Here is a 27,442-nt window from a genome sequence, read left to right on the forward strand (position 1 = left end):
CACCTAATTATGGATAATCAAAGCCAAGTGACTGAGTTCATCTTCTTGGGACTTTCACCGAATCCAGATGTTCAGAAAATAATATTTGTAATATTTCTCTTTTTCTACCTCACAGGTCTGGGGGTAAATTTATTTATTGTTGTGACAATCATTTGTAGTCCCTCTCTTCTGGCCTCACCCATGTACTTCTTCTTAGCATTTATTTCCTTCCTGGATGCCTGCTTCTCATCTGCCTTTGCTCCAAAAGTTATAGTGGATTCACTCTATGAGAGGAAAACTATCACATTTGGAGGGTGTATGACACAGCTGTTTGCAGAGCATTTCTTTTCAGGTGTTCAGGTGATCATCCTTGCAGCCATGGCCTATGACCGCTATGTAGCCATCTGCAAGCCTTTGCACTATGTTACCATCATGAGTAGACACCTGTGTTTACTCCTGGTGGGGGTGGCCTGGGTAGGAGGCTTTCTTCATTCCACTATCCAAATGATCTTCATTGTCTCATTACCCTTCTGTGGCCCCAATGTGATAGATCACTTTTTGTGTGACTTGTATCCTTTACTGAAACTGGCCTGCACTGACACTCATGTACTTGGACTTATGGTTGTGGCTAACAGTGGGTTGATTTGTACAATAATTTTTTTGATTTTGCTTGTTTCTTATGGAGTCATCTTGCACTCTCTGAGGACATACAGATTAGAGGCACGGCGCAAAGCGCTCTCTACTTGTGGCTCCCATATCACAGTTGTTGTCATGTTTTTTGTCCCATGCATATTTATTTATGTAAGGCCTCCTTCTACTCTTTCTTTTGACAAAACTGTGGCAATATTTTATACCATAATTACTCCCACATTAAACCCTTTGATCTATACTTTTAGAAACACAGAAGTGAAGAATGCTATGAGGAAGTTTTGGAATGGAACAACAATTTCTTATGAAAAATAAAGATTTTGAAATGACTAATATTGTTTTTCTGTAGGAAAGGGAGTTAAAGAGGATTTTTCCCAACAATCTAGAAGATAATTTTCCACATAAAGCACATATTAATGCAAGTGAGATTAATTAACCAGTCTAAGTTAAATTAACCAGACTTAGGTGTAAGGCATTTTAGAGAATATAATGCAGAAGGTTGAGCTATTAAAAAAAAATAAAAGCTAAGAACACAGAATAATCAATTTCAGGACTGGAAGGGAAATTTCTAAAATAAAACACAGAATCTCAGAGTGGATCCTAACAATCAACATCTTCTAAGGCAAGAATTGAATTTCCAAGAACTAACAGAGAAACAAACAGTATTTCCTATAAGGAAACACTTTGTAACATACTTATTCCAATTGCAATGGGCAGGCTGGGAAATGAGAGATTCTTGTACAAGTAAGAGCTATAGGAGAATGGTTCTGAGATTGTTTCTAATTCTGATGGTCCTTGGTTTGGTGATAGCCAAGACAAATAGATATTAAAGAAGAGGAAACTGAGGCCGAGGATACTGACATAACTTGCGAAGGTTACATGGCCACATTAGAAGTGAGCTCAGTCTAGAATCAATATTTCACACTCCTGGTGCATGGATGGCTCTTTTCAATCCTTAAAAGCCAACAATATGGGAGTATTTCTTTGCAAGGTGAGAGCAGAGAAAGACTCCGTCCTAAGCCTCTGTCTATGTCCACTGTTCCTGTTAGGAGGGTAGAAAAGCAGAATATGTTAGACATAAAATTCTGGAACAACACCACTTAAATTATAAAGTCAGTGAGGAGTCTTGAGAAATAATGAATAGATTGAGGGTATGGGTGTAGACTGATTCTAATAAAGGGAAGTATGAGCAGGTTGTCTTTTAGTAGCTTCAAAGAGGTTGAGAATTAAGTCTAGGAATCCATTTCATTCTTGACAAAAATGCTTATATAAAGGAGAACAAGGAGAAAATGACAAATTAAAACTTTGTCCCTCTGAGTCTCAAAAAGTTAATGCTTTGAAAGATGAGACATGTGAAAAGGGGCTCCATCATCAGCCTGCATCTTCATCAGCCTTCATCATTTCAACAACCAATCATTTCTTCCCTTCATTATTTAATCACCAAACAAAGCTTACTTGGAAAATGAATTCTAAAATATTTTATTGAATTAGACAGCATTTAACTGCTGTAATTTGTTCATGTCTTCAGCCTTATTGGATCAGATCTAACGTACTAGAAGGACTTATATGTGTGATGGTTTAGTTGCTGTCAGTTACCTTTGATGATTCTTGATAAACACCAAAGATTTTCTGGGAGTAGTGGGTAAAGGTAACCCCATTTTGAAACAAAAAAAAGTGTTCTAAGATTAGACCAGTAGCCTTAATGCTGATTGCTAGGAGGAAAGAAAAGACACAAACAAAAACATAAATATATTTTAAAATGCGTGGCTTGTGGACATTTAAGAAAATCATGATAAATTTTGCACCATCATATAGTAAGTTAAAAAAATATACATATAAGTATATACAAGCTATACATACAATAATATATATCAGGTATATGTAGTAATCACTCTATATTATATCTATATATTACAGAAATATACATACATAGATGCACATATATACAGCACCTGAGAAAATGTCCTTCCAAAATTACTTCATAAAATCAATATAGTCCTAATATCTCGACCAGGGAATAACAAAACACAGAAGAAAATGACTCTAGATGAATATCATTAATGAATGTCAATTCATTACCTTTTAAATTTTAAGCATTACTAAATATACTAAATTTAAAAATGTCAGATAATGAGTTTTTTATCCAAGAAAGCATTCACCAAGTTTGGATTTATAGCAGGGATGAGAGGATGGTTCAATGTTAGAAAAATCATGAATTAAATTAATAATATTAAAAACCAAAACATCAAACAAACAACATATTCATCTCATTAGATAAAGAAAAATCCTTTGCAAAAGTATGACATTCAATTATGTTAATCTCTATGGAATAAATATAGAGCATACGTACTCATACTCACACACATGTATATATACACACACACACATATACACACACACACACACATATATATATATACATATATATGTGTGTGTGTGTGTGTGTGTGTATGGAGAGAGAGAGAATCAATTCATCAATTTAAAACCAAAAGCAAATATCATATGTAATGAGGATACACCAGAATTTTTGTGATAAATAACACAGTAAGGCAAGGATGTTGAATATTACATTTACTGTGTAATTTTTTCCTCCTGGAAATTCTAGGATCAGTAATAAGATGGGAAAATGTAATCCCAAATATAAAGATAGGTAAATTAGATATAAAACTGGCCTGATGATATATTTCAAAAATACCAGAAAATCAGGAAAGATACTATTTAAAACAATTGCTTCAGCAAAATTTCAGGCTACAAAATAGAGCTTCAAAAATCAACTGCATTTCTGCATCCCAATAACCAAATCCATGAAGCAAATGATGGACAAGGGAAACCTCTTCCACAAAACTACAGGATGCATAAAGCATTTAGAGATTATTCTACTAAAACACACACACACACACACACACACACACACACACACACACAATAGATTCAATTACACAGTGTTCCTCAAAGAAAAAAAATACAAAAGTACAACCTAAATAGTTGGAGGAATATTTAGTGTTCATTGCTGTGCCATGCCAATAAAATATATACGACAATACTACTAAAGTTAATTTATACTTTTAATGCTGTGTCAATTTAATTACCAAGGGGATATTTTGCAGATTTTAATAAAATAACAACAAAATTTGTTTGGAAAAACAAGTGATCTAGAATCTTAAGGGAACTGAGGCAAAGGTTAATGATGAAAGGGGAATAGTACTTAGAGAGCTTAAACTATATTCTAAAGCATCAGTCATAAATATTATATGACAAAAAATCAAGAGGAATTGGCAATGGAGAATTAGAAATAATAGAAATTAATAACTCAGTATTAGAGAAAGAAAAAAACTAAAAAAGAACTTCTTAATTAAGACATCTAGAGAAACTGGAATAGACAAAAAAGTCTCAAAAATTGAGCTTAGTCTAACCTTATACACCATATTCTAGAATATATTCCAAATGGAAAGTAGGTCCTAATATTAAAGATCATGCTACCAAAAATAAAAGAAAAAAGCAAAAAGCCATATACCTCACAAAGTTAAGAATAACAGATATATTTTCAACTAAACAAGGAACAAAGGCAATTACAAAATATAAAACATGAAAATTTAATTATGTGAAATTGAAAAGCTTATTCACTGACAAAATCAATGCAGTTAGAATAAGAAGGGAAGTGGTTGAATGGGAAAATAATCTATCAAATTTCTCAATATGAATTGAGTATTAAGATATATAAACATATATATGGCAATTAGTCATATATTTCTATATATTTATATACAAATAGATCTATATAGATATATAGATATAGGACTAATTGCCATTCTCCATATTTTTAAAACATAAGGTTGAGGGAGGAGGTGGTCAAAGCAAAATTCTTTTGAGGAGGGAAAGGCGGAAGGGAGCAATGAAAGCATAAAGGAAAGGGGAGGGTTTAAATAGGATGGAGAGAAAGAAACAAATAGCAGTTATAACTGTGAATGTGAATTGAATGAATTCTCCCATAAAACAGAAGTCAATAGCAAAATGGATCAAAATCCATAATCCTACAATATGCTGTTTACAAGAAACACATTTAAAACAGGGGCGTACACACAGGGTAATGGTAAAAGGTTGGAGCAGAATATACTATGCTTCAACTGAAGTAAAACAAAAACAAAACAGGGGTAGCAACCCTAGTCTCAGACAAAGAAAAAGTAAAAAAGATATCTAATTAAAAGAGGTAAGGAAAGAAACTCTATCCTGCTAAAAGGTACCAAAGCCAATGAAGTAATATCATTACTAAACATATATGCACCAAGTGGTATAGCATCCAAATTCTTAGAGGAGAAGTTAAGGGAGTTACAGGAAGAAATAGACAGCAAAATTATACTAGTGGGGTACCTCAAACTCCCCTTCTATGAACCTGATAGATCTAACCTCAAAATAAACAAGAAAGATGTTAAGGAGGTGAATAGAATTTTAGAAAAGGCAGATATGGTAGACCTCTGGGGAAAACTGGATGGGGATAGAAAGGAGTATACTTTTCTCAGTGGTACATGGCAAATACACAAATATTGACCATGTACTAGGGTATCAAAACCTCATAATCCAAGGCAGAAAGTCCAAATATTAAATGCATCCTTTTCAGATCATGATGCAATAAAATTATTTGAATTAAGGGCTATGTTAAAATAGACTAAAAATTAACTGGAAACAAAATAATCTAATCATAAAGAATGATTTGGTACAACAACAAACCATAGAAACAATCAATAATTTGATTTGATGGGCAGCTAGGTGGCACACTGAGTATAGCACTAGTCTTGGAGTCAGGAGGACCCGAGTTCAAATCTGGTCTCAGATGTTTGACACACTTACTAGCTGTGTGACCTTGGGCAAATCACTTAACCTCATTTGCCCTGACTTCCCCCCTCCAAAAAAAAGATGATAGTAATAATAGGACAACATACCAAAACTTATGGAATACAGTGAAAGTGGTACTTAGGGGGAGTTTTATATCTCTGTATGCTTAAATGAATAAAATAGAGAAAGAGGAGATCAATGAATTGGGCATGTAACTGAAAAAGCTAGAAAAAGAACAAATTGAAAATCCCCAATTGAATACCAAATTAGAAATACTGAAAACCAAAGGAGAAATTAATAAAATTGAACTCAAGAAAATTACTGAACTTATAAATAAAACGAAGAACTAGTTTCATGAAGAAAACAATAAAACTGATAAATATTTGGTTAATTAGATTTAAAACAAAAAGAAGAAAAGCAAATTACCAGTATCAAAAATGAAAAGGTTGAATTCATCACCAATGAAGAGGAAATTAAAACAACAATTAGAAACTATTTTGCCCAACTGCAGGCCATGAATTTGACAATCTTAGTGAAATAGATGAATATTTACAAACATATAAATTGCCCAGATTAAAAGAAGAGGAAGTAAAATACTTAAATAACCTCATCTCAGAAAAGTAAATTGAACAAGCCATCAATGAACTCCCTAGGAAAAAATCTCCAGAGGCAGATGGATTTACAAGTGAATTTTATCAAACATTTAAAGAATAATTAATTCCAATACTAGATAGACTATTTGGGAAAATTGGTGAGGAAGGAGTCCTACCAAATTCATTTTATGATACAAATATGGTACTGATACTTAAACCAGGAAGAGTTAAAATAAAGAAAATTATAGACCAATTTCCATAATGAATATAGATGCAAATTTTTTTAGTCCAATTTTAGTTTATTTTTGAAAATATACACAAAAATGTTGAACCATTTTATGCATCTTCAGCAGCTGGAGCATCTCCACCCTTGGTGTTCCTGGTATATATCACTTGTGCTCTGTGTTTGGAAACCAGCTTAATCAGACCTTTACTAAGCAGTTCCTGGAGGGCTGCTCGGGCTAGAGAACCCCGGATCTTCAGTCTCTCTGAGACTACTGCAGGGGTGATGAGTTTATAGTTGGGGACCTCCTTGCAGAGTTTGTCGTATGTTGCTTTGTCAAACAGAACCAGATTGTTGAGCTTGTCTCGAACTTTTCGCTTGGACCACTTCTTCTTCTTAGCTTTGCCCCCAGACTTGTTCACGGGATCTTTGTCCTTCTTGGCCGATTTCCCAGCATCTTTCTTCTTCTTATCGTCCTTGGGCGGCATGGTGAGGCTTCAAGGAACTACTGGTGCTGCCGCCTCCAAGCTAAGATGTAGGACAGAAAGGCTAGATGCAAAATTTTTAAATAAAATATTTGCAAAAAGTTTCAAAAAGCAACTTTTCATGAGAATAATACACTCTGACCAGGCAAGATTTATTCCAGGAATGCAAGGCTGGTTTAATATTAGGAAAACTATCAGCATAATTGATCACATCAACAACAAAACTCACAGAAACCATATGATTATTTCAATAGATACAGAAAAAGCTTTTGACAAGGGACTTCCTTAAAATGATAAGTGGTATCTACCTAAAATGATCACCAAGCATTATACGTAATAGAAATAAGCTACATGCATTTCCAATAAAATCAGGGGTGAAACAAGGATGTCCACTATCACCATTGTTATTCAATATGGTAATAGAAATTTTAGCATTAGCAATAGAAGAAAAAAAAATTGAAGAAATTAGAATAGGCAAAAATAAGACTAAGTTATCACTTTTTGCAGATGATCTGATAATATACCTAGAGAATCCTAGATTATCAAGTAAAAAACAATTGAAATAATAAACAACTTTAGCAAAGTTCCAGGATATAAAATAAACCCACACAAATCATTGGTATTTCTATATATTACTAACAAAGCCCAGGAGCAAGAGATAGAAAGAGAAATTCCTTTGAAAGTTATTGTAGACATTATGCAATATGCAGGAGTCTACCTGCCAAAACAAACTCAGGAACTATATGAACACAAGTACACAATACTTTTCACACAAATAAAGTCAGACCTAAATAATAGGGCTAAAAAAATCAGTTGCAAGTGGATGGGCCAAGCTAATATAATAAAAAAAGACAATTCTACCAATTAATTTACTTATTCAGTTCCACCAATAAAACTACAAATATATATATATAGATAGATAGATATATAGATAGATATATAGATATATATGGAGAGAGAGAGAGAAACTAGAAAAAACAATTAAAAAATCACCTGGAAGAACCAAAGGTCCAGAATATCAAGGAGGTTAATGAAAAGAAATGCTAAGGAAGGTGCCCTGGCCATACCAGATCTTAAGTTGTATCAAAAAGCAGCAATCCTCAAAACTACTTGGTACTGGATAAGAAATAGAGGGGTAGATGAGTGGAATAGTTTAGGTACACAAGACACTGTAGTCAATGACTATAGTAATCTACTGTTTGATAAACCCAAAGACCCCAGCTTCTGGGATAAGAACTCACTGTGTGACAAAAAGTTCTGGAAAACTAGAAAATTGTATGGCAGAAACTGGACGTAGACCAACATCTGACACTATACCAAAATAAAGTCCATATGGGTACACAATTTATGTATAGAGACTGATACTATAAGCAAATTAGAGGAAAAAGGAAAAATTTATCTGCCAGATTTATGGAGAATGGAAGAATTTATGACCAAACAAGAAATAGGCAACATTATGTAATCCAAAATGGATAATTTTGATTACATTAAATTGAAAAGTTTTTGCACAAACAAAGCCAATGCAACCAAGATTAGGAGGGAAGCTGAAAAATGGGAAAGAATATTTGCCCCAGTGTCTCTTATAAAGGCCTCATTTATTAAATATATAGAGAACTGATTCAAATTTACAAGAATGCAAGTCATTCTTCAATTGATAAATTGTCATAGGATATGACAGGCTGTTTCAAGAGGAAGTAATTAAAGCTATCTATAGTCATATGAAATAATGATCTAAATCACTATTGATTAGAGAAATGCAAATCAAAACAATTCTGAGGTACCACATCACACCTATTATATTGGCTCACATGACAAGAGAAAAATGATAAATGTTGGAGAGGATGCAGGAAAATTGGAACATAATTCATTGTTGGTGGAGTTGTGAACTGATCCAGGCAATCTGGAGAGCAATTTGGAACTATGCCCAGCAATACTACTTCCAAGGCTATATCCCAAAGAGACCATAAAAATGGGAAAAGGACCCACATGTATAAAAATATTAATAGCAGCTATCTTTGTGGTAGCCAAGACCTGGAATTTGAGGGGATACCCATAAATTGGGGAATGGCTGAACAAGTTGTGGTATTGTGATGGAATACTATTGTGCTATAAGAAATGATGAGAAGGCAGACTTAGTGAAAACCTAGAAAGACATATATGAACTGATGCTGAGTAAAGTGAACAGAAACAGGAGAACATTATTCACAGTAATAGCCACAGTGTGCAATGACTGACTTTGATAGTCTTAGACCTTCTCAGCAATGCAAGGACCTAAAACAATTTCAAAGGGCTCATGATGGAAAATGGCATCCGTACCCAGGGAAAAAAACTATGGAGTCTGAATGCAGAGAGAAGCAGATTTTTTTCTTTTTTCTTTTATTTTTTGTTTTGTTTTTGTTTTGCTTTCTCATACTTCCTTCCAATTCATTCTAATTCTTCTATCCAACATGACTAATGTGAAAATTGTATTTGTCCTGTGTTTTTGAAGAGGACCATGGCATCAGTAAAATGACGACATGATTTGCAGTTGAATTTGGTTTGAGTGAGTGAGGGCTGTGCAAGATCACCAGCCTCCCTTTCTCTTCCTGAGCCATCTGGGTCCAGTGGCCTGACATTCATTAGGAAGACAGGAGATGGCTCAGGATGCATTGGGAGACCCTGTTCCTTTCAGGCTAAGGCCTTTTCGGGTTCTCATGTTGAATGAGGTAACGCCATTCAGGAAATAGGTCTTTTTATGAAGTGAGTCAAGGAATGGGCCCTGTAATCAAAAAAAAAATCCGACTGAGAGGGGAAGACCTTCAGGATTGCTTATCAAAATAGAAACAGTTACCGTTGACCTTCACTCTAAATTAAGGGAGCCCAAAATTTAGCCATTAAGTGGAGATTGTACAGGGACCTGTTGTGGTCCAATCTAGGTGCTTCAGAGTGATATGGGAAAGAAAGAAAGAAAGAAGGAGAAACATGAAAATATGTCTAATATGAATGTATAGATAGAGTCCATACAAGATTGCATGCCATCTAGGGGAGAGGCAAGGGGAGGAAGGGGAATAAAATTTAAAACTTATTGAAGTGAATATTGGAAACTTAAAATAAATAAATTAACTTTAGAAAGTATAATGGGGGCAGCTAGGTGGCACAGTGAATAGAGTACCGGCCTTGGAGTGAGGAGGACCTAAATTTGAATCTGGCCTCAGACACTTGACACACTTACTAGCTATGTGACTTTGGGCAAGTCACTTAACCCCAATTGCCCTGCCTTCTCCCCTCCAAAAAAAATAAAAAACCAAACAAAAAGGATAATGACAACAATGAGATAACATAGCAAAATTTATATGATGCAGCCAAAACAGTACATAGAGGAAATTTCACATCTCTAAAGATGTACATCAATCAAACAGAAAAAAGAGTTAATATATGAATTGGGCATGCAACTTAAAAAAATAAAAAAAGAGAACACATTGATTATCTGAAAGTAACCACCAAAATAGCAATCCTGAAAGACAAAGGTGAGATCACTGCATTTGAAATTAAAAAAGAAAAACAGAAAAAAGAACAAACCAAAAAACCCTACTGAATTAATAAATAAAACTAAGAATTAGTTTTATGGGAAAAAAAAACAAACAACAATAAAATAGACAAATAATTGGTTACTTTGATTAAAAAAAAAAGAAGAAAGCAAAATTACCAGAATCAAAAAAGAAAAGGACAAATGGACATTAAATTGAAGCAATTATTAGGAGTCATTTTGCCCAAATATATGCCAGTAAAAATGACAATCTAAGGAAAATAGAAGAATACTTATAAAAACATAAGTGGCCCAGATTTATATGTTTATGTATATGTATGCATGTATACACATACACACATATGTCTATGTTTATACACACATATATCTTTTTTGAAACAAATATAACTTTAATACCTAAATGAAGAGAGTAAAAACAAAGAAAATTATTGACCAGCTTACCTATTCAATATTGATTCAATAATTTTAAATGAAATATTTAAAAGGAAATTATAGAAATGCATCACAAAGATTATATAGTATGACTAGGTAGGATTTATGCCAGAAATACAAGAGCAGGTCTTAATTAGAAAACCTTTAAGCATAATTGACCATATCAATAATGGAACAATAGAAATTATATAATTATTTCAATAGATACGGAAAAAGCTTTGACAAAATGCAACACTCATTCTTATTTAAAAAAAATACTACAAAGCATAGAACTCAGTGAAGTCTCTCTTAAAATAATATGTATTATCTTTCTAAAACCAAGACTAATAATCATCCATAATGGAGATAAAATAGAAGTCTTCCCAATAAGATCAAGGGTGAAGCAAGGATATTTATGATCACTACCATTATTATTCAATACAGTATTTAAAATACTACCTATTGCAATAAGACTAGAAAAAGAAATTGAAGGAATAAAAATAGTCAATAAATAGAAGTATTATATTTTTCAGAAGATATAATGGTATACTTAGAGAAGCCTAAAGAATCAACTAAAAGAAAATCATTGAGACACTAAACAAATTTAGCGAAAGTTATAGGACATGAAATAATCCCATATAAATCACAGGTGTTTCTACTTATTACCGTAACTCAGAAGGAGTAGATACAGAAATTCCCTGTAAAACAACTGCAAATTCAATAAAAATTAGGTGAGTTTATCTGCCAAGACAAACCAAGGAGTATATAAACACACACACACACACACACACACACACACACACACACAAAACCCACAACACAACTTTTCACTCAAATAAAGGAAGATCTAATGAACTGGAGAAATATTCATTATTTATGAATCTTCCTGTTCTTCAGACCCTCAGTCCTGTTTGACTCTTTGTGACTTCATGGACTATACCACTCTATGCCCTTCTATTCTCCACTATCTGTCAAAGTCTGTCCAAATTCATGTGCATTGTTTCCATGATCCTATCTATCCATCTCATCTTCTGATGTCCCCTTTTCCTTTTGCCTTCAATCTTTCCCAACATCAGAGTCTTTTCCAGTGAATCCTGTCTTCTCCTTCTGTGGCCAAAGTATTTAACCTCCAGTTCAGTATTTGTCATTACAGTGAGAAGTTTGAATTAATTTCTTTTAAGTACTGACTGATTCGATATCCTTGTTCTCCAAGCAACTCTCAAGAGTCTTCTCCAGCACCACAATTTCGAAGAGTTGATTCTCTGATATTCGGTTTTTCTCATAACCTAAATCTGGTAACCATACATTGCTACTGGAAAAAAAACCTAGTTTTGACTACATAGACTTTTGTTGGAAAGGTGATATCTCTGCTTTTTATTATACTGTCCAGATTTGCCATAGTTTTCTTTCCACAGAGCTATGGTCTTTTAATTTCATAGCTACATTTACTCTGGTTGAGGTAGTATAATAAAAATGACTAATCTACTTGAATTAATTGATTTATTCAGTGTCATACCAGCAACACTATCCAAATTGCTCTAGAGCTAGAAAAAGTAGTAACAAAGTTCACCTGGAAGACCAAAAGGAATACACACACACATACACACATGTGTGTGTACATATATGTATACACACGTGTGTATATTTTGTGTAAACACACACATATGTGCTTATGTATGTATATATATTGAAACAGTCAATGGGGAAAAAATGTGAGGGAAGGCAGCCTAGCAAAACCAAATTTCAAAGTATATTATAAAGTGGTAATCATGGGAAGAACATGGTATAAAGTCTAAGAAATAGAGTAGCGGATCAGTGGAATAAATTAAGTCCTCAATGGAAAGTAGAAATAAATGACCATAGTAATCTATCATTCGATAAATCCAATGATCCAAGCTTTTGGGCAGGAACTAACCATTTGACAAAAATTGCTAGGAAAACTTGAAACAAGGTACATCTCACATCAAATACCAAATAAGGTAAAAAATGGGAAAATGAGCTTGACATAATGGGTATGCCCTGGATAGTCATATATTTGATTTGATTTGCCAGAAGTCACACAGATTGCAGGGACCCAACATATTAAGACATTCATTTTTATTATTTTTTAAAATTAATTTAATATATTAACATTTAACTGTAGTAGTTAAAAATCTTGATAGAGTACCAAGACTGGGGTCCAAGAGACTTGAGTTCAAACAGGTCCTCAGACACGCCCTAGCTGTGTGAACCCAGAGAATTCACTAATCTTTATTTGCATTAGTTTATTTACCAGTGAAATGAGGATAATAACTGGTCTTAAAAAACCCCACCCAGAGCTGTAAGAATCAAATTAGATGATATTAGTAAAGCACTTTGCACAGTGCCTGGAAGATTATAGGTGTTATTTTAATATTGTTATCACAAATATTAGTGATGATGAGAATGCAGACAAACTACTCTAGTAAAATAAAGCATTCCCCACTCCTTTCAGATAATATCAAGTTGGAGATGTTTCCCTGGCAGAGGAGATCCTTGCTGCCCCAGCAGAATTTGAGCTCCTCTAGCAAGTCTATTTGAAACCAAGGAACCACAAATACTGAAGTCCATAGAAGAGATTCTAAAGTTTCCTTTGGTTAATGTGTCCATAACATTATTAACATTATCAATTATTTTTTATTATTACTAAAATAATAATAATAATAACATTTACTTGGAGGATTTGCAGTCATTGTGATATGTGTGTGTTTGTAGCAGCTGTTTAGGAGTTACAAGATCTTTTTATACCTTTCAAATTAGATAACAAATGTACTCTTTCTTATTCAGACAAAAGTGACGGAATTTCATAGGATTTTGAGCTGTAAGGAGCCTTAGAGATCATCCATGTATTTTAAGATTTTTCTCTCATTTTATAAATGAGAATAGTTGGGCCCACAGAGATGAGTTGACCAAAGAAAAATTACACAAGTTATATATAGCAGAATTGAGTTTTGTTCCTAAGTTCTCTTACTCCAAATCCAGAAATATTTTTGGTATATTACTCCAAAGGTGAGAAATATTGAGGGATTATTTTCTGGGTCTTATGAACGTATTAACAAAGGGAAAGTTAAGAATCATCCCTATGGACATCAGTATTTGTGGTTCGTTGGTGGCAAATAGTCTTGCCAGTGGGGATCATATTTTGCTGATACAGCAAGTATTTCCTCTGCCATTGGAATATGTTTAGCATTATATTCTCTAAAACAAGTAGGGATTGATCAATTTCACGATTATTTCATGGGTGCCACAATATTTTATTCAAATGTCTGCTTTTTTGATATAACAACTAATTAGCTAGTGGAAATTATGAGCTGATTTTCCTCTTACCACTACCAACTTTACCTGACTCAGCTAATGTTCTTCTCCTACCTCATACATGCTGATTAAGTCACCAGTCACTGGAGACATTCTCAATGGGACACCACTGCAAAAATGAAACAGTATTTAATGCAATTGTTATCCAGCAGGTAATTATTGGATGCCCTTGACATTTCACCTTCATCACAAGATGAACATTATTTTAACTACTTGTCTTTCTGGAATGAGGTTCCTCATGAAGCTGAGATATGATTTATTACAAACTCCGCTGAGCAGTGTCTAAACTATTTCTCAAACTCCCGAGGTTTATTTTTTCTTGTTTTCCCAACTCAAGTGGTGTATGATAATTCAAATCCTTCTTCACAGCCTGAGGTGGGGTTTTACATGAGGTATTGGGTTCTTATAGCAGCCACTTCAATTCTCACTCTTCATTTGGAGCAGTGCCAGTTTTACCCAGTCCGACAAATGGTAAGCTTGTCAGAAGAGCAAGAAAGGAAAGATACCTTCCAATTGAATATTTTCCTTGATGAGGAACTGAAGTTCTGGGAAATCAAGGGTTTTGTCCAAAGTTGAAATAATAGAAAGTAAAATGGTTGGGATTTTGGCTTCTAATCCAGTGTAAAACATAATGGCCACTCTTACCCTGAGAGTGAAACTGTGAGTCCCTGAGTATAACTGTTGCACACTTGCTGGCAAATTATGGTCACATAGATTGGAAAAGAAACAACGCTTGTGCATCTAAAAGGAGACCAATTTCTCCAAGAGCATGTAGCTTGGGAGAATTCAATGCTGACCTCTTAGGTACAGACATTTTGATAACTAAGGCTCCAGATCGTCATGCGATAGACTGATTCCCTAAATGCAGTGATACAATTGTTTCTTTTATGGATTTTTCTTTAAGTGTGTTAATTATAAGAGATTCCTCCCCAATACAAAATAAGATAATGTCTAACAAAAGAACATCACCCAATATAAAGGAATTCCTAACGTTTTGCACTGAAAAATCCCGCTGCTCATAGGTCTTTATTGCCTGATTAAAAATGTAATTTTTTTTCAATTTTACTCCGTAGCATTGTCAATTATGTGATGGATATGTACTTAGAGGTCATCTAGTGTATCTCCATGTATTTCAGATGAGGATACTAAATGCTAAAGTCCCTAAGCGACTGTCCTCAAATCTGTAGATTTGCTCCTTACAAGCTTGAAAACATGGAGGAAGCCTTTTGATTCCAAGTCCAGCATAAATTTCAATCTACCACATTGCCTGTACAATTAGATAAGAGACTGTCAGAGATGGAAGGCAAGGCACACATTCTGTAGTTCAACTGCATGAGACATATGGGAAAATTTTTATTTTCTATTATTTTTATGGGATTATTAAATGTGTAAATGGAGGGAAGTTTGAAGATATAGTTTATCCAGTTAATCTCGATTTTAGCAAAATGTGTGATCAATTGTCTCTTTTAATTCTTGTGTGGAAGATCAATGATAACATAATCAGATGGAGCCATGAGTGGTTTGGTAGTGCTGATCAAGATATACTGTTAATTGTGCCATTTCAACCTGAGATTAGGAGCCCAGCAGGTTTCTCCAGGGATCTTTGTTTGGAGTTGTGCTATTTAGCACTGTTATCATGATTCAGATAAAGTATAAATGGTAAGTCTGTCAGATTTTCAGATTAAACAAGGGTTAGAGGAATACTTAGAATAGTAACAGTACTACAAAGTGAGGATTCAAAATTATCTAGTTTGCTTAGAGCATCATCTGGCTGAATTTAACAAGATCAAATTCAATAGTGCTATATGTAAAGTCCTGCCTTTGGGTGATATTATACTAAAATCACCTTTAAAAATGTACCAACAAAGAGGCATAGCTAGATATGAAGTTCTGTTTTTAAAAAAAATCTACAGATTTTAATAAATTGTAAATTCAATATGGCGATTATATGACATATCCATAACTACAAAAAAGGTAATGAAATCTTAGAGTGGCTCAAGAGAAATTTGGCTTCTAAGAACAGGTAAGGTATAGTTACACAGTATTCTGACCTTATCATACCTCCTCTGTAGTACAGTATTTGGCTCTAGACAGTAATATTTTCAACAATTGTAACAGAATCATGTTAGGGGAATCAGAATAGTGATATGTAGGTGATAGTGTTAGTAGTAGTAGTAGTAGCAGGGTTGTATGGTAGTATGAGTACCCATTGCACTCATTGTCATAATAGTAGCAATGGTGATGGTAGAGGAGGAAGAGCGGAAGGAGGAGGAATAGAAGGAGGAGTAGCAAGAAGATTAAGAGGAAAAGGAGAAGGAAGAAGAGTAGGAGGAAGAGGAAAAGGAGGAAGAAGAGGAAAAGAAGAAGGAGGAAGTGGAAGAAAAGGAGAAGGAAGAAGAGTAGGAGGAAGAGGAAGAAGATGTTGAAAAGGAAGAGGAAAAAGAAGAGGAGAAAAAGAAGGAAGAAGAACAATAGGAGGAGGAGGAGCAGGAGCAGGAGAAGGAGTAATTCCCCTCATTGTTCTACATTCAGAGGCTAGATATTCCTTGGTCAGGTACGTGATAGTGAGCATTCTTTAACGATATAGGTTTGACTACTGAGATGTTGAGGTCTTTCCTCCTCCGAAATTCTGAGATTCTGTGGGTCTGTTGGTGTTCTTTCTCCTTCACCTCTGCCTCTGGGATTCCCCAGTTTTCTTTAAAGCACAGGATAAGATATAATCTCTTTCATTCTGCTTATTCTGATTCACCTCATTGTCAATCTTTATAACTTTTAAAAACTACTTTGGATAACTTTGTATGTCTTATGTTCTTTCTCTTACCCACATTTTGTAAAGAAATATTAAGTGCTTGACATAAGTTCATGCTGTTAATAAGTGGTAGAGTCAGAAATTTTAGTATATAATAGGAACAATGAGTATGATAAATATGAATATTGAGCTTTGAGCAATTTCATCATAATATTTATTCTCATGTTAGAAATCCTTCCAGCAGCCTCCATAGCACAAGGCATATAAAATCGGATAAGTCCTAGAACATTGCTTGAGACAGAGAAATTAAATGATTTGCCTGGTGTTAAATAACTACTAAGCATTAGAATTAGGATTGAAACGTTGGTCTTTCTCACTGAAAGTCCAGCATTATTACATTGCCTCTGAAACATGATTTCATTCTTTCATCAAACATTCATTGAGAACTTAAGTGAAAGGCATTTTGGTAGGCAATGAGTATATAGATATACGTGTGAAATAGTCCTTACCTTAAAAAAAACAAAAACAAAACAAAAAAACTCCACTACTGCCAGGTTGGTTAGGTGCTGGATTATGGAATAAATGGACCAGACTAGATGAGTCCTTTTCTCTGGCGTACTTTTTGTTTCTGGGGAAAATGATTCAAAGGAATAAGCAAGAAAAGCAAGGGTACAGAGATACTTCCAACAATACAAGTTATAGACAATCTCTAATAGGTAGGGACATCAGCAGGTAGGTGGATCAGAACACACTTCCTGGAAGGAGCGAGTCAAGCTGAACTTTGAGGGAAATTAAAGATCATTAAATGATTTGCAGAAGGAATGCATTTCAGGCATGAGGAAGAGCCTGTGCGAAGCATAAGAATTAGAAATAAGATGTCCTGAATTAACAATGTCTTTTTGTTCCCATGTATGTCATTATGGAAAGGCTGTAATGCTAGAGTTAAGTGAAACTTCATAAGTCAAGAGATAATCAGTGTCCCTGGTATGGGAGGAACACAAGACAATATTAATCGGATGTTGTTATGTTGTTTAGACTACTAAGTCAGACCAGTTGTCCATAAAGGTTGTTCTAAATCATTAATTTTCTGAGAATTATAAGTCCTCAGCAATTTCATTCACTGCATCTGAAAATATAACTGTCAAAGTTACTTTGGAACTTGCCAGCTCATGGGATTTCCTGCAGAATAATACTAGGTCATGTCTGTTAGTGACACCTTGTGGTTAAATAAATATAGCAATAATTACACAACTGCACAAATTCACATGCCCATAGACTTTTGAGGTTTACAAATGTTTTCTTCATAACACCCTTTCAAAATTAGATTGCTAACCATTAAAAAGATATACAATTTTCACAAAATAAGATTACTGACTTATGGGTCACAACATTTCCATGCTACTTTTCTTGGTTGTCCTGAATAGGTGAAGGGAGGGAGAGGGGACCATTATTTTGCCAGAGGGGAGGATTTCTACATAGCTTATTCATTAAGAGAACACAAGTAGGAATACTGCTTTAAAATTAAAGAATTAATAAAATTTCAGATCCATATCCATAACCAAAACTTTGTCTTTTTTCTTCTTTTTATTTAAAAAAAATATTTATTTTTAGCGTTCTTTTAAAATTTCTTTTGAGTTCCAAATTTTATCACGCCCTCTCACCCCTCTACCACTCACTGAGAAGGTATGAAATGGGATGTCAATTATATATATGAATTCATTCAAAGCATATTTCCACATTAGCCATGCTTGAAAAAAGCTAGAAAAATAAAGGAAAAATATACTTCAATTTGCACTCAGAATTTATCAGTTCCCTCTCTGGAGGTGGATAGGATTTTTCATTATAATTTCTTTGGAATTGTCTTGAATCTTTGTATGGATGTGAATAGCTAGGACATTCACAGATGATTATTCTATATTATATCTGTAATTACTTTGTACAATTTTTTTCCTGGTTCTCCCAACTTAACTTTAGAGCTGTTCATGTAAGTCTTCCCACATTTTGTGAAAACATCCTGCTCATCATTTCTTATAGCACAAAGTGTTCCATCACAACAATAATATACCATAACTTGTCTAGCAATTCCCCAGTTGATGGGCATCCCCTCAATTTCTAATGCTTCATCAGCACAAAAAGAGCTGCTATAAATATTTTTGTACGTACTGGTCCTTTATCTTTTTTCTTTGATAACTTTGGGATACAGACCTAGAAGTGATATTCCTGGGCCAAAGGGTATGCACAGCTTTATAGTCCTTTGTGTATAGGCCCAAATTGCTCTCTAGAATGGTTGGATAGGTTCACAACACTACCAACAGTGCATTAGTGTCCCAATTTTTTCACATCTCTTCTACCATTTGTCATTTTCCATTTCTATCATATTAACCAATCTGATAGTGGTACCTCCAAATTGTTTTAAATCACGTTTCTCTAATCAGTACTGATTTAGAGCATTTTTTCATATGACTATAAAAGATCTGATTTCTTCTGAAAACTGTCTGTTCATCTTCTTTGACCATTTATTACTCGTAGTCTTATGATTTTGTCTCTCTATACAGTAGAACCTCAGTTTACGAGTAACCTGGTTTATGTATGCTTCCCTGGATGAGGAAAAAATTTTCACAAAATTTGTCTTGTAGGATGAACAAAAATTCTCATAATGAACAGCATGTTTGGGCTTGAATAGCTTGCAAAGGGATGATGCTCAACTGAGGCAACGATTTTTTTGTTTTGTTTTGTTTTGTTTTGTTTTTTGCTTTCATATGTCATATAAAGGAACCTCAGGTCAGTATACTGCCTAAATAGCCTCATATGAGGAGGAGGTGGAAAGGTCAGAGGAATCCCTCATGTCAAGTGAGATTAGGGAGGTGTATGAGATGTGGGAAAAAGTGCAAAATTTTGTTGAAAAATGTGTGCAACGGCACAATAAAGAGTTTGGAGTCTGAGCCAGAAATGAGAAAAAAGCATTTATTATTTGTTTTTATGAGAAAGGACACCACCCAAATGGTAGGGTTTGGGGGCACTTTAATTATATTTTACATTTATTCAGTCTGAATAAATGGGTACATCCCCTGAGCATAGCAAGGGGAGTACAAAGGGCTCAGATGGACGCCAGTCCTTTTATAGACCCTCCCCTCGAATCTCCCGCCACTCTCCTCATTGGCCAGATACAACCCACCCCCCCCCCCCCCCGCCCGCCTATGTCATTCCCTCCTCTAAGCATGTGTACAAGCCTCCGACCTTTCACCCAAGGTCCCTGAGACCTGGTTTCTGCCTGATCAGAGGTCTAATTGAAAGCAGCTCCAATCAGTCACCTAACCTACACTCTGCCAAAGCTGCAGGGAAGGGTGAAGAAGAGAAATGCTCCCAACTGTGGAAACAGAACTGCTTCCTCATCTCTTACAAACATCACCCAAATAAAGCTGTAGCAATGAGAGCCATGGATATTTTTAACAATAATGCAATGTCACATTTCTGTGACATTCTGAAAAAAACATCAAAATAAGTGTTGTTAAATAGATTCCTAGTCAGAAGGGAACATAAAAAAAAAAAATCAGGGAGTCAAAACATGAAAGTGATTCTAAAAAAATTAAAAATAAGTGAAGGCAGTGGTGTTAGTCTTACTTTTAGTGAAAGTAGCATAAAAGAGAACACTCCCAACGTTGAAATTCCCAATGTTCTCATGGAAGGAGATTCCTCTTCCAAGCAATAAACCTACCCCCTCCTCCTTCTCCTCCCTCTCATTTCCCTCACACCAGCCATGACTCTTCTCTAAGGTAAAGTGCAGGTTAGTTTGTTTTAGTTTCAGTTTATATTGTATACTAGTCATTGCTATTGTATTTAAGATTCATTAGGAAACAAAATTACTTAAAATAATAAATAATTATTTTTATATGAATATATTTTGCAGATGTGGTAATTATCTTCTGACTTTACATTATTTCCTATAGGAAAATTAGCTTTGCAACACAAATCTCATAGTGAACAGAATCTCGGAATGAATTAAATTCATAAACTGAGGTTCTACTGTATAATTGAGAAATGAGGCCTTTATCAGAGAACCTTACTGTATTTTCCCCCCAGTTTCCTTCTGATCTTGTCTGCATTGGCTTTGCTTGTGTAAAAGCTTTTTTTTTTATTTTACATTCCATGCAATCAAAATTATCTATTTTACTCTCAGTTAGGAAATGATGTTAGAGGAACAGCAAGGAATTGTACAGTATCTCTGTATACAATTTGTACCATTCCCTAAATAATATTTGGTCCTTGAAGGTAAAGACATGTTTTCTTTTTTGTCTTTCTATCCTTGGGACTTAGGACAATGTCTAACAAATAGTGATTAATAAGGGTCAGCTGAATTTAATGTCAATTAGTGCTTTGGATTAATAAGAGATTGAATCCCTAAGTATCCTTCGAACTTAGATTTTGTTATGATGACATGACACTATAACTTTATTGTTGTGGTTTCTTCATATTATTTTAAAATACAACTCAAAGCAAGCCAAAGTTTTGCAAATATTCGCATTTTTAATGGTGTGTTTAACTGTAAGGAATAAGACATGCTTTTCTCCCTCCAGATCTTATCAGCTGAAACAGAACATGTAAGACTGAGATCTACATAACTCTAAAACGCCAAGCCAACTATTTATTTCTGAAGCTCCCTAACTCATTGTCAGTTTAGGTGATGTTATTATTTAACAGATAAGCAGTTGAACCACAGATCACCAATAGAATCATTTTTCCCCCCTCTGCTAATGATTAACTTCATGAAAATAAAGGGAAAAAATGTCACAGATATCTGAATTATAATCATTCATTTGGTATAATCCATTTTGGTTTTAAGTTTTAGAGTGCCCTTTACATATGCTTGCTGTCTCATTTGATGTTACAGTAAGCCTACTGGATCAGTGCTATTTTCTCCATTTACAGGTGAGGAAACTGAGGCTGAAAAAGCTTAAGTGACATTTCTCTATTTATAGATTTCTCTGATAATCACTGAGCACTGAAGAAACAATTGCTTAATAAATAATTGTTGAATGTTTACATGCTACATGTTTATATTTATTTAATTAAATGTATACATCATTAATGCTCATTATATTTATACTCATTATACTTACAGACTTTGCATTCATTATCCTTATAGGTTTTGATGACAGTTGTCTGCTGGGGTCAATCACAAAAGGCCTGTTATGTAGCTACTTTGCTTCCAAATTAGAATAGAGGTACTTGCCTGAACACAGCATTCTTTCACCTCCCATCATGCATTTACTCTGGCATTCCTTGCCTCCCTGTCTCTGCACCTATTCATCTTTTTCCTGCTCCCCACTCACCCGTGAATTTTGAGTCTTTTCTTCCCTTCTCAAATTAATTTGTAATGATCCATCATTTGAGACATTATAGCCTTTTTTTCAAAATGCAGGATGTCAGGTATCCTGCAGGGCTTCTCAAACTTTCTGCTTGCAACCTCTTTTTAGTTTCAGCAGGTTTTCATTGGTCCTACATGGCCTGAGCGGATGTGTAGTGGGAAGTGTATATGCTTTGTGTTCAGATCCAAGGCTGCAGTGAAGTTGTGAGATGCCACATGGACAAGTGCTTCTAGAAGCACTTCAGATTCATTAGTTTGATTTTTATTTAATTTTTGGTTATTGCAACTTCAGAAACTTTTTGATGTTCCACATGGGGTCAGAGTTTAAGAAATGCTGTAGATCATAGGAGCCATATTTCATGTTTCTCTTCCTGTAGTCAATAATAATCACAATGCTTGCACTTGGTAGATCTTTAGTTGATGAATCAAATCTTATCAACCATGCTACTTATTTCTCTGTGCATACTCCCTCCAGTAGAATGCAATACATTTGGTCCGTGGAGTTTTTTTTTTTTTACTTACAATCTCCAGAGACTAGAACAGTATCTAGCCCATAGTAGGTGCTTCATAAATCTGTGGTTAAGTTTAATTGAAATTTGTAAGCTGTCTTGATTATCCTATTATATAAGAATGAATGTGAAGACACAATTTAAGTTGAAATGAAGGCTTAAGAAATGAAAATAAGGACACAATAAACATTTTAGTTGTTGACTGAGAGGAATAATGGCCCCTTTCTGAGAGGGCTTTGAGGGATGAGCCTAGGTTTTCTTAGAGTCTGCAAACTTTATTCAACAATGGTTGAACAGAACAAGAAAGGAAGGAAGGAAGAGGGAGGGAGAGAGGGAGAAAATTGTGGTAAAGGAGGGGAGGTAATGAAGAAAGGAAGGAAGTGGATAGGCATAAAAGTTAGGAAAAGTGTTACAACATGCCCTCGAGGAGCATTATTACCAAGGCCTTTTCTCCTCTGGTCTCAGTCAATGTCTTTCTTTTCCACCAGAAGACAAAAACAAACAACCAAACATCAACAAAAGACCTTATATGAGCAAGACTAAATAGGTTGAATGTTAGCAGCATATTAGTGTATGTGCATATGTACGCATGTATATGTGTATGCATGCATGTGTGCACATTTAAACATAATTATATAATATAGTAATATACAGAATACATGTGTGTATGTATGTATACACACACATACTTGTTGCAGGGGAGGATAGGAAGGCCTTTTATAAAATTTGGAGAGCAAAAAATCAATATGGGGAGGACCACCACTGTAAAGGTCCAGAATGATGACATGGAATGGCATGATGGCATGTTTGATAGCAGCAAGCAGGGCATTAGAAGTGATTAATAAAATGAATGGAAGGGATTAGAGGAATGGAAAGTTAGGATCAAGCATTTGAAATTATTTAAATGTTAAATATATTTGATCTGAAAAGTAACTGGGAAGAATGAGAGTTTCTTTGGTGTGCATGTGTGTATAGGCGAATGGGAAGTAGGGAGGGGGATATTTTATGTCATTAGACAGGCACTGTGGGAAAATCCGTTTGGCAGCAGATTGGTGTATGAATGGTGGTAGGGTGAGACTTCAGACGGAAATTAACAAGAGGGTTGCTGTAATAGACCAGGAAAGAGGTGATGAGCCCATGTAGGTGATGGGTATGTAGATTTAAAAGAGGAAAAGTGACTGAAATAAGTTTTGAAGGTGGAAAATAAGATATGACAATTGATAAACAGTGTGAGGTGATTTGGAGTGAAGGGTCGAGGATAAAAACAACATTGAGACCTTAGGTGACTGAGAGTATAGGGAGACTCTAGGGAGTCACAGGAATGTTGAAATGACTGGAAGGTTTCAAATAGAAAGATAATAAATTTTGAGGATATAACTGTTCCTGTTTTCATATATTGGTTTAATCAGGTGGTATAATGAAATTTGTATATATCAATTTGAAGGTTTCCATTTTTCCATCACCCTGATGGATTTAGCATCAGACAACTTGAATGGGAACCCAACATACGGCTAGCTACTTGTGTGGCCTTGGGTGAGGCCCTTGTCTCTGATCACTTTAATTTCCTCATCTAAAATGATGGGTCTGGCATAAATGACTTCTGAGCTGCCTTTTGGATCTAAATCTATGATTTTATGCTAAAATGAGCATTGACCCTCCATAAGTTGTGGTTAAACGACTATCATATTAATTAAGGGTTAACAGTCTTTTGGGGAGCAACTCTTTATGATGTCTCTATCATTGAAGTTGCCAGCCCCTCAGCCTTTATTAAAAAATATCATGCCTCAGGTCTAACATTTTTTTTCCTTCTTACTGAGTAAGCTCTCTTCAGAAGGCAATCCCCCAGCCCTCCCACGAATATTCTTCAGGGCATAAATAGTAAATTTAGCTTAGAGCCAGGATTCTTGTGTTTGAATTCTACCTTTGGCACGCACCAGTTGGGTGGACAAGAGTAAACCAATTAACCTCTCTGGGTCTCAGCTTCTTTATCAATAATATGGGAATGATGTCTCTAGTAATTACCTTATAGAATTATTTTGAGGTTTAAATTAGGCTGGTTAAACATTTTGTTAACTTTAAGGTATCAGTTATTGTTCTCATTACTCACTTACTGAAATATTTTATTTCTTTTTAACCAGAGATATGATTTCATTGGATTCATGAATCTCCTAATAAGGAATCTCCTTTTATCTGTACAGTTAATCCAGTGCTTTACAGCTTCTGGATTTAAAGTGATACCTAGGTAATGATAGGCTAAGAGATTTGCCCAGAGTCATATATCCAGAAGTAGGGCCTGAAAGTTTTCCTGACTTCAAGATTATCATTCTGTCTACTGTCTTATCTCAAACTTTAGATCCTCCCTTCACATTTGACTTAAAAGACATTTACTCATTAACCTTATCTATAATTTCATTTAAAATGTAAAATATATATTTGCAACATAACTAGGAGTTATATTATTCTGTTGGATTTTAATCATCAATAAACATGATGTTGCCTCATTTCTTTTCTACCTTCAGTTACACACAAATCAGTTATGTGAAAGGAATTCACTATGAACAATTACCTCTAAAAAGAAAGGGAGACTAATAACATTCCTTAGCACTAAGGCTGCTGTATTCTTTCTTTCCCACTGTATAAAAGTCATCCCTAACAGAATAAGCAGTTTCATGCAGGAAACTAATGATTGACTCAACTTGGAATTACAATAACCAGATTTTTTAAGGTGAGGTATAGATAGGGTCTCATTAGAGGAAGAAATGAAGAGAAAAGAAGAAGAACCCACAGAACTACGGGAAAATTAGGAATTTGCCAGATGATTAACCAAAATAGGGAATAAAACCACTGTAAATGAACTCATTTTGCTAGGCCTTACACAAAGTTCAAAGCTTTGAAAAATATTCTTTGCCATTTTTAAAATCACATATATTATCACAATTATAGGAAACAGTCTTTCTCATAACCATGACTGCCAGCCAGACTTTGAAATCACCCATGTACTTTTTTCCCACACTCTTATCCATCGTGGATACCATCTTTTCTTCAGTCATTGTTCCTAAGATGGTGGTAGATTTACTCTATGAGAAGATCACTATCTCCCTGGAAGGCTGTTTGACTTAGCTTTTTGCAGATCATTTTTTTTTGGTGGTGTTAGAATCATCTTCCTTGTAGTCATGGCTTATGATCGCTATGTTGCCATCTACAAACCCCTGCACTACATGACCATCATGAATCCTCCTGTTTGCCACCTGCTGGTGGCAGCATCTTGGATCAGAGGCTCCATACATGCCACCATACAACTCCTCTTCATGGCCCATCTTACATTTTGTGGCCCTGATGTTATAGACCACTTCATGTTTGATTTGTTCCCATTGCTGAAACTGGCCTGCATGGACACCCAAGTTCTTAGCCTTTTAGTCATTGCTATCAGTGGAGTAATGTGCCAGTTAATCTTTCTCATACTGTCTTCTATGTAGTTATCCTCTCTTCCCTGAAGGGTGATAGTTCAGATGTTAGGCAAAGGCCCCTTGTACCTGCAGCTCTCACTTTGCAATTGTGATCTTGCTTTTTGTTCCCTTTATATTGAGGTATGTGAGGCCAGTAGTCACATGTCCCATAGATAAAGCTGTGTCTTTGTGTGTAACTACAACTACTCCTATGTTTAACCCCTTGATCTACTTCCTTAGGAATACAGATGTTAAAAATGCCATGAGGAAACTCTGGATTACAAAAGTGACTTTGCTTTTTCAATAAACTATGACTAACAATCAAATCATTCAAATGAAGATAAAAGATAGAAATGCTTTAATAGTTTTGTTAATTTATCAGTTCTCGTGTGCAAAATCAGCCACTTGTGCAGAGTTAGTCAGGGTCACCCCATGTTCAAACCTTGTTTAGGTTTCAGTTTGTCCCCAGCCAGTCTGCAGGAGTCAGTGATAGGATAAACCCTTGCCCATGCACACTAATCCCATCTCCCTATGATATTGTAAGGGCAGCAGGAATCCCATATCCTCAAGTTTACTTACATCAATCAACTTTGTTTTGCCCTTATATATTGTCCTGTTTATATTTTTTTGCCCTCTTTATAAAAGCAGCATGAGCAGTTTGAAATCCTCACTGGCCAGACTCAACTACCTGCTAACCAACCAAAACACCATTGGTGGCCAATCAAAGATAGTTAGGTAGATGGATATAGAGACCGATAGATGACAGATTAGATCGGGCCTTCACAACCTACAGGCACAGGCACACCAAAGGATGTTTTCCTCTATGTTTCTCATGAGCTGCCAGAAATCCTTTGGCAAGTCAGCAGGTTGTGCAGGCCTTGATTAGATAGATGAATAGATTTCCTCTTCTGTCAATATGGGCAATTGGTATTTTTGTAAATATCCATCAATTTCACTAATATTGTCAAATTTATGGACATACAATTGGGCAAAATATTTCCTAATTATTGTTTTAATTTCCTCTTCATTAGTTGTGAATTTACCCTTTTCATTTTTGATGCTGATAATTTGATTCTCTTTCTTTTTTTTTAATCAAATTAATGAAAGATTTATCTATTTTATTGTTGTTTTTTCATAAAACCAGCTCTTATCTTATTAGTTGAACAGTTTTATTAATTTCAATTCTATTAACCTCTTCTTTGGTTCTCAGAATTTTTAATTTGGTATTTAATTGGGGGCTTTTAATTCTTTTTTTCTATCTTTTTTAGTTGCATTCCAAATTCATTGATCGCCACTTTCTCTATTTTATTCATGTAAGCATTTAGAGGTAAATAACTTCCCCTAA

At 34.9% G+C, this 27,442-nt stretch overlaps 2 protein-coding genes and 1 pseudogene across 2 annotated transcripts; 2 read left to right on the forward strand and 1 right to left on the reverse strand.

Annotated features, from left to right (window-relative positions):
* LOC118855452 (olfactory receptor 4C15-like) lies at positions 1-6,583 on the forward strand. The gene is made up of 2 exons (XM_036765547.1): positions 1-913; positions 6,521-6,583. The coding sequence occupies exons 1-2, from the start codon at positions 10-12 to the stop codon at positions 6,568-6,570; spliced, it is 954 nt and encodes a 317-aa protein (XP_036621442.1). The 5' UTR covers positions 1-9; the 3' UTR covers positions 6,571-6,583.
* On the reverse strand, positions 6,329-6,817 carry LOC118855451 (40S ribosomal protein S25-like). The gene has a single exon (XM_036765546.1). The coding sequence runs from the start codon at positions 6,759-6,761 to the stop codon at positions 6,387-6,389; it is 375 nt and encodes a 124-aa protein (XP_036621441.1). The 5' UTR covers positions 6,762-6,817; the 3' UTR covers positions 6,329-6,386.
* LOC118855003 lies at positions 6,760-26,404 on the forward strand (annotated as a pseudogene).
* The last annotated feature ends 1,038 nt before the right edge of the window (positions 26,405-27,442 follow it).

This window comes from Trichosurus vulpecula, chromosome 6 (assembly GCF_011100635.1).
Source record: "Trichosurus vulpecula isolate mTriVul1 chromosome 6, mTriVul1.pri, whole genome shotgun sequence".
Lineage (NCBI taxonomy): Eukaryota > Metazoa > Chordata > Mammalia > Diprotodontia > Phalangeridae > Trichosurus > Trichosurus vulpecula.